Genomic DNA, 13,027 nt, shown 5'->3' with positions numbered 1-13,027 from the left:
ATAGGTGGTAACCCTTCCCAAGCAGTGGTTCAATCAGCTGCCAGACAATTTTGCCACTTGTCCCGATATAGGTAGGGCACCCAGGGGGGTTTATCTGACTGTCCTTTCCCTCATAAATTTTGAAATCAAAAATGTAGCCCGTGGCCCTGTCGCATACTTTGTAAAACTTTACCCCATATCTGGCACGTTTACTTGGGAGGTATTGTTTTATCCCAAGTCTTCCGGTGAAGTGGACTAGGGATTCATCCACACAAATGTTTTTATCAGGGGTAAACATTTGCTTGAAGCTGGAGCAAAGAAAATTGATTAGGGGCCGAATTTTGAATAATTTATCATAATCTGGATGATTTCGGGGGAGGCACTGGGCATTGTCGTTGAAATGTAAAAATCGCATTATCATTTCATAACGGTGTCTGGGCATCAAAGAGGAGTAGACTGGCATATGATGGCAAGGTACGGTAGACCAGTAGGAGTGGAGTTCATTTTTTTTTGTCAGACCCATGTTGAGGGTCAGTCCAAGGAAAAGTTTAAATTCTTCCACGGTGAGGGGTTTCCAAACAAAGGGGCGGGCATAGGATGAATCCGGATTGCTGGCAATATGTTGGCTGGCGTACAGATTACACTGCTCCACGATGTAGTTCAGCAGATCATTCGTGAAAAACAAATTAAAATAATAAAGTGGGGTTACATTATCCGATTGGATTTGAGGGCCTGGCTGTGCTGTAAAAGGGGGAATTACAGGTTCTGCTGAAGTATCGGGCAGCCATGTCGGATATAACAGAACATCCGGAAGGCTAGTATGGGCCCTGCCTCGTTGTGGGTGGGACGCCCCGTTACCAGCAGCTGGCCTGTCATGCAGGGATGATGCCCTGTTTGCGTGGAGTGCTGCACTGCTGGTGGATGCCTGCGGAGTTGTTGCGCGGCTGGTGGATGCCTGCGGAGTTGTTGCGCGGCTGGTGGATGCCTGCGGAGTTGTTGCGCGGCTAGTGGATGCCTACGGAGTGGTTGCGCGGCTGGTGGATGCCTGCGGAGTTGTTGCGCGGCTGGTGGATGCCTGCGGAGTTGTTGCGCTGCTGGTGGAAGCCTGCGCCTGCTCAAATCTCCTGATCCTCTTTGTAAGGATTCTGTCATCCTCCGTTTCCATTTCTGAGCCACTGCTTTCTACTGGCTCATACTCGCTATCCGAGTCTGACGGAGAGAGTTCCCCGGTACTCTCATCCGACATACTCTGAATAATTTGGACAGCCTCTTCGCCGCTATAAAATTTTTTCGCCATGTGGACAGATGATTTCTGGGACAGGTGTTGAAGTGAGATGCGGCAGATGTTCACTGGGACAGGTGCGTCAGATCACGGACAGGTGTAGCAGATCAGGTGACGATGTGCGCGGGATGATCCACGGACAGATGTGTCAGATCAGACAGGTGTAGCAGATCAGGTGACGGTGTGCGCGGGATGATCCACGGACAGATGTGCGCCTGATGATTTTTATATTGGTGTTTTGGGGACACTGTGTTTTGGGGACACTGTGTTTGGGGACACTGTGTTTGGGGACACTAACAGGGTGATCAGTGTGTAAATAGCAAAGAAATGCTTAAAACTCACTGATCCACTGGCTGCAGCACAGATTGTCTCTTCTTCTCCTCACTGACAGGATCTGTGTGAGGAAAAGAAGAGATCAAAGCCGTTACAACGGCTGTGTTTACATTACATGACAGCTGTGATTGGCCACAGCTGTCATGTGATCAGGAGGGCCAATCACAGGGCCCTCCTGCCGAATGTTGTTGCCGTGTGTCCGAGCGACACAGGCACATCGAGATCGCGCCGCTGCGCGTGCCCGCGGCGGCGCGATCTCTCTCCTTCTGAAGGACGTTCCGGAACGTCCATTCAGAAGGACGAGACTCCCGCCCGGCCGTATATGTACTATGGCCGGGTGGGAGGTGGTTAATCTGGTGCCAGTACCCGGAAGTGATGTCATGACATCACTTCATTGCTTATATCTTTAATTTGTACATATGTGAGTGGCATATTCAAAAACATTTGTAAATGGAATTATGCTGTGAAATAATTTTACCTTTACATGAGCAATATTTGGAATATCGGCAATATCGACCAGTTTCGGGGCCAATACAGATAAATCGGCAAAAGTCAATATCGGCCTTGCCGATAATCGGTCGATCCCTAGTTAGAAGTATGCTGCCTCCAGATAAACTGCTGCCCTAGGCCAATGCCTATATTGGTTATTTAGAATTCTGGCCCTTGTCAGACCTGAGATATACATACTTTAATGCCTACTTGGTTTCTAAATCACCACAGTTGTCATCCACATCTTAGTCTCACTACTTAATGAGTTACTGAGCTGGAAGATGTACAGTATGTGGTCAGAGGCTTCTGCGTATTTGAAACCACCAAGAGTTATTCTAGCAGAGCTGCCCATTATAAATATCATGCTATATTTTAAACATGTGCTAAATCTCCTTTAACCATGATGTCACAGCTGTTTTAGAAAATACCCACTGGGCCAGTGTGAAAATGATTGTTCGTACTTCTTCATGATAGGTACTTACATTTTCCTCAGTGGCTTTAAAATGCTAGCAAAATGATACATCTAAATGTTCACCTATTCCTGTTTCCTAATCCAGGTAAAGAAAGAGGGCGCTATCTGTTTGGCTTTGATCCCAAGTAAGTTCAAAGTTATTAGTTATAATTTTCAATAAAACTACATTACATAAAACATAGGTGTAGCGCTATACCTTAAAAACTAAGCATAAACCATGTGTAAAACCAAATAAACCTATCATTTGTTTGTGTTATTATTTCATACTTAAAATATAATAAAATAACATTAACCTTCTATCCTTGCTGTTTCTTTAATTTCTGTGCTAAATCATCCCACTGTGCAAAACCACAGATTATTGATCCATGCTATCTGCAGAGTATTTCCCCTCAATCCTTAATGTATCTTTATTTCTGTGTAAAACCATACAATGTGTAAGGTAAAGTCTACAGACCTGGAAAAATCAGTTTGCAAATGGATAGCAAACTGGCTAAAAGACCGAATTCAGAGAGTAGCAGTTAATGATTCTTACTCTGAATGGTCTAAGGTTATCAGTGGTATACCCCAAGGTTCAGTGTTGGGACCCTTACTTTTTAATATAGGTATAAATGATATAGAAAAAATTGATCAAAGATCCGCGCAAGAAATAAATAGTTCAGCTGCTGGCAATAAAGGTAAACAATCCTCCTCAGAACATAAATTAGAAATTGCAGCGCTCATATATATATATACATAAAGTCCATGAAACTAGTCCTAGAAACCGGAGTCTGTACATGTAAGTTCTGACATGTGGATTGTGTCAAAGTTCATAAAAAATCCTCAATAATAGAGCCGTGGGGAACCATAAAAAGGAAAAATAAAGATCTCATGGTGAAGTACGTTCAGTGATATAATGCAACATACATGGGGGGGGGGGGGGGGGGTGTGCACCCATGATGGAATCTCATAAAGATAAAGTGCTCTTCACCCTTCACCCCGCATGCAATGCAAACTCATCAGAATTCCACTCAATAACACTCCAAGATCTCTCAACGATTAATCCCCATGGGTAAAGGCAGGTGAAGGCAAGCAAAGAAGTCACTGTATCAGTGTGCGATATCATCCATTAACAATCCTCCTTCCACTCCCACAATAGGCAGATCAGTGTTTAAAATAAACATTTATTGTAAACAAGGTAAATACACCATAATAAAAATCGTAGCCACTCACATCTGAAACCGCTATAAGTGGTGAATACAGTTGTGACGTCAGCGTGAGTGGCTCCGCCCAATGCGTTTCCAGTAAATGCTATTCTTCTGGGGCTCATAAATTAATAAATGATATAGAGTCTGGGATTAAAAGTAGCATTTCTGTCTTTGCAGATGACACCAAGCTTTGCAGTGCAATAACTTCCTTACAGGATGTCTCCAATTTACAAGCTAACCTCAATGCACTGTTTCATTGGGCAACAATGTGGCAAATGAGGTTTAATGTTGATAAATGTAAAGTTATGCACTTGGGGGCTAAGAATATGCATGCACCATACATACTAGAGGGAGTAGAACTGGGGGAATCAATGGTGGAGATAGATCTGGGGGTTTTGGTAGATCACAAGCTTTGTAATAGCATGCATTTTCAAGCTGTGGTTTCCAAAGCGAGTAAAGTCCTTTCTTGTATTAACAGAGGCATGGACTCCAGAGAGAGAGATATAATTTTGCCCCTGTACAAATCATTAGTAAGGCCTCATCTGGAATATGCAGTTCAGTTTTGGGCACCAGTTCTCAAAAAGGATATGGGGGAACTGGAGAAAGTGCAGAGACAGGCAACCAAACTGAGAAGAGGCATGGAGGAGCTCAGCTATGAGGAAAGATTAGACGAACTGAATTCATTCTCTCTTGAAAAGAGGAGATTAAGGGGGGATATGAGCCACATCTATAAATACATATGTGGTCAATATAGTGAACTTGGTGTTGAGTTATTCACTTAAAGGTCTTCACAGAGGACAAGGGGGTACTCTTTACATCTGGAGGAAAGGAGAGATTTAATCTCCAAATATGGAAAGGTTTATTCACAGTAAGAGCTGTGAAAATGTGGAATAGACTCCTTCCAGAGGTGGTTCTGTCCAGCTCAGTAGATTGCTTTAAAAAGGCCTGGATTCTTTCCTAAATGTAAATAATTTAACCGGATACTAACATTTAAAGGTAAAGTTGATCCAGGGATCATCTGAATGCCTCTTGGGGGATAAAGAAGGAATTGTTTTCCTCTGCTGGAGCAAATTGGGTCATGCTTTGCTGGGGTTTTTTGCTTTCCTCTGAATTAACTGAGGGTATAGGATTGTGTATATAGGATTGTAAAAAAACATTTTTGCTTTGTTTTCCCCTTTTTATTGGTTGACCTGAATGGACTTTGTGTCTGTGTCTTTTTTCAACCAGACTAACTATGTAACTATGTAAATGTGCAAAATGAATTTTAGATCCATTTCCCTGAAGATGTCCTGATGACGAAATGCATTGGGTGGGGCTTCATTTGTGATGTCACTTCCACTCTGTAAACCACTCGGCCGTCTTAAAAACTAGGAAATGTATGTTTAATAGTCAGAAAGGCAACCCTTTGGTGATTTTATTTGAGTACATATAGTGAAGTGTGCTGGAGATATTAAATAAAAAAGATTTTACGCAATATGCAGATATTGTTTACTTTTTATGGTGCTCAATATGGTAGACTAGAGCTGAAAGGTTCTTCTTTTTAATATAAGGGGTCTTATTATCTGGTGCACATTGGGGCATGTTGAGACTGAGAGGAACTTTTTGGCATGTTTGCTTGTTGCACAACAATGGTATGAATGAGCATTTGGAACACAAGAGTAATATTATGCAGATCCCACGGAGGAATACTCTGAAGTTTGTAAAAATTGTTTATGTGCACAAACTGAGGACACATGGTATTGTTTGAATGCACATTAATAATTTATAATTTTTGGAAGGTTTTATGGAGCAATAATCTGCAGTTTTTGTATGACAGAATATTGGAAACATAAGAGCAATATTCTGCAGGTCAATATTTTGCAGTTTGCACAACTCATAATTATTTGCACATAGGATACAGCATTGTTTTAAATACACCTTATTATAAGTTTTTTGTTTATTAATACGTTAATTCAGTTTCAATTTCAAAGGAAAATGTAAACACAAAACAGAGCCTAGTGGGCATACCCAGGCCCAATGTAATACATACATAAATAAACCCGATATCTTATCTAATAACAGCTACTGTAAAAGGTGTATACCACCTACTATTTAATCAACATTAATAATTAAATACCTTTATTTTATCTTACATGGAGACTTGATAGATTCGCTCAGGCCTGCTGCAGCGGTAACTGGCCACTTCAAGAGGCCGTGTAGAAGCCAACTACACATCCATGCCTTCGCCAGCCACGATTTCTAGATGTAGTGCATTCTTCTCTACTTAAGGCCACTTTTACACGGGCGCACCACCTGACGGGGTCCGTTCTGCTCAGCGGGGGATCGATCCGCCAATCCCCACAGAGCAGGCTGATGACCGCTTCGTCTCCGCTCTGTGTGCAGAGACAGAGCTGTCAAATCCCCACTGTCCTCTATGGGGGACCGCCTGTCTGTTCTCATCTGACCCCTCCAAACCGATCCTCCAGATGGATGGAAAATAGGGTTTCCATCCATCTGGATTTCACAGACAGGATCGGAATCAGATAGCAGTGGGTGTCAGCAGAGATGTCTCCGCTGACACCCGCTGCCCCATAGGGATACATGGAGCATCCGATCAGGTCTGCCTGATCGGATCGGGTTGCCCATGTGAAAGGGGCCTAATTCTTCCCTTTTTTTTTTTTCTCCTCTCATTTAAAACTAAAAAAACAAAAGTTTAGCCCTTTCCCTTTACATCCTTCTCCTCCCCCTTATTATAAGTTTAGGAATAATACTCTGCAGGTAGTATGGAGCAATCACCTGCGGTTTTGTACAGAGGTTGAAGACAGTATGGATTGAAGGTTATTTTTAATTTATATTTTGTTTGTTTGCACAGATGACACAGTATTGTTTAAATACATCTTAATATCAGTTTAAGAGTAAGACTCTACAGAGAGCATGGAGCAATAATCTGTGGTTTTGCACAGTTGTATGATTTTACACAGAAATTGAAGACACAGTAAGGACTGAAGAGCAAAACTCTGCAGGTAGCATGGAGCAATAATCTGTGGTTTTGCACAGTGGTATGGTTTAGCACAAACATTGAAAACACAGTAAGGATTGAAGGTTTACTGTATTTTATTTAAGTATTAAATGATAACACAAACACATTATGTGTATAGTGCAGCACCTTTTTTACCTTTCATTGCACCTGTCTGGTCTACAAAATTGTGTGCAGCTGCTGATCATATGATTGATTTTCCCTCTAAGTGCAGAGACAAAAAGAACATAAAATACTGTTACATGGAAAATAAACAATGTTTTGTGTTCCGGGGTATTTCCAAATAACATACTACTTCAATGTCAGCAGTCTCTACAGTTTTACATTACAGTCAGGTCCATAAATATTGGGACATCGACACAATTCTAATCGTTTTGGCTCTATACACCACCACAATAGATTTGAAATGAAACAAACAAGATGTGCCTTATCTGCAGACTTTCAACTTTAATTTGAGGGTATTAACATCCAAATCAGGTGAACGGTGTAGGAATTATAACAGTTTGTATATATGCCTCCCACTTTTTAAGGGACCAAAAGTAATGGGACAGATTAACAATCATAAATCAAACTTTCACTTTTTAATACTTGGTTGCAAATCCTTTGCAGTCAATTACAGCCTGAAGTCTGGAACGCATAGACATCACCAGACGCTGGGTTTCATCCCTGGTGATGCTCTGCCAGGCCTCCACTGCAACTGTCTTCAGTTTCTGCTTGTTCTTGGGGCATTTTCCCTTCAGTTTTGTCTTCAGCAAGTGAAATGCATGCGCAATCGGATTCAGGTCAGGTGATTGACTTGACCATTGCATAACATTCCACTTCTTTCCCTTGAAAACTCTTTGGTTGCTTTCGCAGTATGCTTCGGGTCATTGTCCATCTGCACTGTGAAGCGCCTTCCAATGAGTTCTGAAGCATTTGGCTGAATATGAGCAGATAATATTGCCCGAAACACTTCAGAATTTATCCTGCTACTTTTGTCAGCAGTCACATTATCAATAAATACAAGAGAACCAGTTCCATTGGCAGCCATACATGCCCACGCCATGACACTACCACCACCATGCTTCACTGATGAGGTGGTTTGCTTTGGATCATGAGCAGTTCCTTTCCTTCTCCATACTCTTCTCTTCCCATCACTCTGGTACAAGTTGATCTTGGTCTCATCTGTCCATAGGATGTTGTTCCAAAACTGTGAAGGCTTTTTTAGATGTTGTTTGGCAAACTCTAATCTGGCCTTCCTGTTTTTGAGGCTCACCAATGGTTTACATCTTGTGGTGAACCCTCTGTATTCACTCTGGTGAAGTCTTCTCTTGATTGTTGACTTTGACACACATATATACCTACCTCCTGGAGAGTGTTCTTGATCTGGCCAACTGTTGCGAAGAGTGTTTTCTTCACCATGGAAAGAATTCTTCGGTCATCCACCACAGTTGTTTTACGTGGTCTTCCGAGTCTTTTGGTGTTGCTGAGTTCATTGGTGCGTTCTTTCTTTTTAAGGGTGTTCCAAACCGTTGATTTGGCCACACCTAATGTTTTTGCTATCACTCTGATGGGTTTGTTTTGTTTTTTTCAGCCTAATGATGGCTTGCTTCACTGATAGTGACAGCTCTTTGGATCTCATATTGAGAGTTGACAGGAAAAGATTCCAAATGCAAATAGCCCACTTGAAATAAACTCTGGACCTTTTATCTGCTCCTTGTAAATGGGATAATGAGGGAATAACACACACCTGGCCATGGAACAGCTGAGCAGCCAATTGTCCCATTACTTTTGGTCCCTTAAAAAGTTGGAGGCACATATCCAAACTGTTGTAATTCCTACACCTTTCACCTGATTTGGATGTAAATATCCTCAAATTAAAGCTGGAAGTCTTCAGTTAAAGCACATCTTGTTTGTTTCATTTCAAATCCATTGTGGTGGTGTATAGAGCCAAAAAGATTAGAATTGTGTTGATGTCTCAATATTTACGGACCTGACTGTATATGCTATATTTTTTTCAATGATTTGGCCATTACAGGTGCTGTTATCCATGACTAATCATTTGTGTTGTTGTCAGGGTGAAGGTGGCCAATCAGGTAGTTGTCTTATTGACAAAATGCAACTATAGTTAGGCCTCAGGGACACTGGATGTTATAAAAACGTCAGTAGAAAGCTGTAGAAGGGATTTTTAAGCCTTTTTGCAGTAGCATTTTTTTTTAGTGTTTTTAGCTTTTTTCAGCTGTAGCGTTTTTTAGCTTTTTTTTAGCAAAACTATACTTCAACAAAAGCTTATGGCTCAAAAACATTGATAAATGCCAAATAGCCACATTTGTCAGTGTTTTTAAGCTTTTATTAGAGTTAGAGCGTTTTTACAGGTGAAAAAACGCCTCTTAAAACCCACTAGTTCTGGGGGGGGGGGGGGGTTTCCAGCCAGAAAACGCCCCTGCCAAAAACTGCTGATAACAGCCTTTGTGTGCATGGATACATAGGATAACATGCTGCTGAGTTTACTGGCTGCAAAAAAAAAACGTCTGACACCAATAACAGCAGCTGTAAAAATGTCAAGTGTGCATGAGGCCTAAGGTCTTTGGAACCAGCCTGGATGTAGCTAGCAACATAACTAGTTAGTGAAAGTGGTATATGGGTATTGAAATGAAAAAGCAGAGATTGGCCTGATCATAAAGAGATTTTCTGGAAAATCTATATGGACAATAACAAGTGCTTCTGGCAGCGGAGAATCAGCTGAGTTTCTGAACATCTAAACTCTAGCCTTAGAAAAAAACATTAAAGAACTATTTATTTAAACAAAAATCTTCTGGGAGATTATACAGTATGTATGTATTTTATGCATGTTCTTTACCTTTGTAACACTGCCCCCTTGAGCGTTGCTGGTAAATGTATGTTTTTCTGTGCCGCTTTGACCCTGTGAACCGTCCAGCCCTCCTAACACTCTAGGTTCAGACATGTTGTATGTACCTTTAAATGACACACTGACACAATGCAATAGGTTTTAACTCTTTAGCTTAGCTTTACTCAAGGTAAAGTTTTGAAGAGTATTAGTCAACTAGACCCTGGATAAACAGCCAGAGCTCAGTTAAACTAACGCTTAGAAACAGTGATAAAACAAGTTAAAATTACAGGCAAGTACACCAAATATACACAGTATCTAGCAGTATGGGAACCAATCTGTCAGAAAGCTATAAATTATTACAGAAAAGCACTCTGGCTAAAGAGGAACCCAGACCGGCCTATAATACCTGTATCCTAATGAGAGATTAGGTCATTTAGATACCAGAAATGTGTCCCCTTTAAGAGCAATAATATAACAATCTTCTACCTGCAAGGCCTTGCTAAGATCTTCACCGGCAGTTGGAGCTCATGAAAGAAAATGATTCCCAATGTGGCAGAATGTGTAAAAAGTAAGGTAGAATAGCTGATTCTGATTGTAAAAGATACTGTAACTGATCCAACTGTAAAGTGCCTGTGTTCAGTGTATCAAAGAACTGCAATGACTGCTGTCTGAACTCTGGGCAGGTGCCCTCTCACCAATTCCTGATGTCCAGCAATGATAGTCCTGGAAGAACTGGCGACAGCAATCCTCCACACTATGAGACACTGAGATGGCTGCACTCTGCTGTATCAGTGAGTCCCACTGACCCCACTCGATCAGCGATGCTGCAGGAATGTCTGCGATGCGGCTGCCTGGGCTGAGTCTGCAGGCAGCTGGGTGGTGTGCAGTAGCCCACAGTCCGCTCCTTCTTCGGCAGACTGATATGCACAGGATGGATCCCGGGAAGCAAGAGGGCGTGGGCCTGTTCAGCAGATCCCTGGAGCCCATGGCTTGCTGGGAAGTACAGTTCTTAAACAGTTCAGCAGTGCAGTAATATCCTTGTAGAAGACTATGGTTCCCACAATGCCTTTCTTCCAGTCTCAGCAGTATAATGCATGAAACCTGAAACCAACACTAGGGGAGTATAAAGACAGTCTGAGAGAGCAGAAAGTAAGTCTGCAGTGTCAGATAATGGTGATCTTCTCTGGGCTACACCTTAAAAAGCTTTCCTTGTGTAAACAGCCAAAAGCCCGCAAACTGTAGTTGGACACCTCCATCTTGGGTGTGATGTCAGCACATCCAGCAAACTCAGAGCTGTCAATCAAAAGACACTTTATAGTATTCTTCTTCGACCCCGCCAGTGGCAGCTACATAAAAGGTTATGTAGGGAGGTGAGGGGAGAAGCTGGTCCAGCACAGACAGTTATTAGAAACTCCCAGAAGGGGGGAAGAGCTATGAAGTGCATTGAGGGAGAAGGATTTCCTAGGGAATTGACTTGTTCTGAACTAGTTAAATATGGAGGCAAGTTCAGAGACACATTACTAATAAACGAATATAACTTATGAAAAGGAAAACAGTGCAAGTCATTTTTTAAATACCTCATTTTGCATTTGCCTTTATCTCCTCAGTTTGGAACTGGTCAGTCATGCTGAAGCTCCATTGTCAGAAACAGATGCTGAAATTTCACAAACAGTCACACTTGAAGTGGATAAAGTGGAGGCTGACAAACCTACATTATAAAAGGGAAGGACCACTAACAAAAAGATGAATTTCTGCATTTCAAGCTTTTCAGCCAAGGAGAACATTTTTTTAAGCTAATTGTACAATTTACAGCCAAGTGTGAAAATAAAAGACTATTTCCAATTGATAGCAGTGCCCATCACAACCAGATTCCAGCTGCCTGTCCTCTAGTGCTAGAAAATAAATGAAGCATAAATTGGTCCCAACTGATGATGGAAGCTGGTCTTCACAGCCACTCAAGGAGTGGTCTTCAAAAATATCTTCATCTTTCTTGTCTTTTACAATTAGTCATCTTTAGGCTCTGCTCTTGGTAAAAGATTTTTATTGGGTTGGCTAATTGATTGGGTTTTTCCTTAAAGCTGGAGTCTAGGTAGATCATTATTACATAGTCACATTGTTCCAGCTTGGGCCAATGTAAGTATGGATATACAATACCTGTTGATCTGCTGGGAAAGCTGACAATCACTGTAGAAGTTGCTGCTACTACAGTGATCGCTGCAATCTGCTGGGTCCTGTTAAAGCGGCTTCCCTTCTGCATGGTGATCACAGGGAGTCACTCGCTGGGCACTGCCCTACCATTCACAAAATGCCTTGTATTTGTCTTAAAGGGTATAGTATTCAAGTGATGATTGTTCATATACAATTTCATTGACAGTCAGAAGTGACATCGCTATTATCCAGATTAAGGTTATCTCTAAATGTCCAACTCTGGGTCTCCTCATCCCTATCACTTCTCCCCCTGTCCTTTACCCCCAAAACTCCCCACATGTATATTAGGCTTCATTTTTTTATGTACAATACGTTTTCCAGATGCTTTCAGACCAGTCACATGACACACTGGGTCTTTTCTCCCTCTTTTCATCAATGGGGCCAGGCTCTACAATATTATATTGTCAATGCAGGAGTGCCAGTTCCTTTAAAAACTAGGTCCATGACACCCCACACTCACAGTACATCCTCAGTCTTCAAGGTTGAATGGAACTGGCAGTCATTAAACCCAGTAGACATGGCGGAAAAAAATTACTGTAGTGGAACAAGTCTTGCAGGTCTTTTTTTTTTTTTTTCAGAAAAACTACTGGGGGTTGGGCTTTAATGATGAGAATTTATTGCTCTCTAAATATTAGTCACAACTCACCTTATACAGTATACCGATAATAATAGTGTACTCCCTAAAGTAGATTGTAAAATATATTGGAAGTCAGCAAGAAAACCCCAATAATCCTCTCCATTCCCCAAAGGTCTGTAAAAAACTATTTTGCCATGCTACAGTGTTGCTTATTGGTAAGGTGTGTGAATCATAAAGGATCTTTTGCATTTAGAGAGGATCACAAGATTTACACCTATCTGGGCAAATGATGTGGTAATTGAGCTTGCTACAGTTCAAGGCTCCCAAATTTGGAGGTCCTTCAGAATTCTAAAGCTGGCTATTGACGGTTGCAAACAGATTTCCACAAAAGCAAGGGCTGTGGAGGAATCCCTTAAGGCTGGAATATTTCATTCTGACAGCGGCTCCTGCTACTGTCAGGTTACACTGATCAGTGCTTCAGCCGATTGGTAACAAGCTGCTGATCGACGGAAGGATCAAAGGAAGTTTTCCAACAGAAGTCAAACAGGGAGGGCCACACACGGATTGAAATTCAGCCAGTTCAGCAAGGTCTATGCTCAACTTTACGGTTTACCAGCTATATACTGGTAGACATTTTAAAGTGATTGTGAAGTCTCG

At 41.7% G+C, this 13,027-nt stretch overlaps 1 protein-coding gene across 1 annotated transcript in view; it reads left to right on the top strand.

Annotated features, from left to right (window-relative positions):
- Window positions 1–11,397, top strand: part of LOC309553263 (uncharacterized protein) — a 93,164-nt gene extending 81,767 nt beyond the window's left edge. Inside the window, exons 7-8 of the mRNA XM_082254262.1 lie at window positions 2,641–2,680; window positions 11,193–11,397. Coding sequence (XP_082110388.1) covers window positions 2,641–2,680; window positions 11,193–11,304 — 152 coding nt within the window. The 3' untranslated portion in view covers window positions 11,305–11,397. The remainder of the gene's footprint in view (window positions 1–2,640; window positions 2,681–11,192) is intronic.
- The last annotated feature ends 1,630 nt before the right edge of the window (window positions 11,398–13,027 follow it).

Source organism: Pelophylax lessonae (genome assembly GCF_965119305.1).
Source record: "Pelophylax lessonae genome assembly, chromosome: 4".
Classification (NCBI taxonomy): domain Eukaryota; kingdom Metazoa; phylum Chordata; class Amphibia; order Anura; family Ranidae; genus Pelophylax; species Pelophylax lessonae.
Note: the sequence above shows the minus strand (reverse complement) of the source record. Positions and strands in the feature narration are given on the sequence as shown.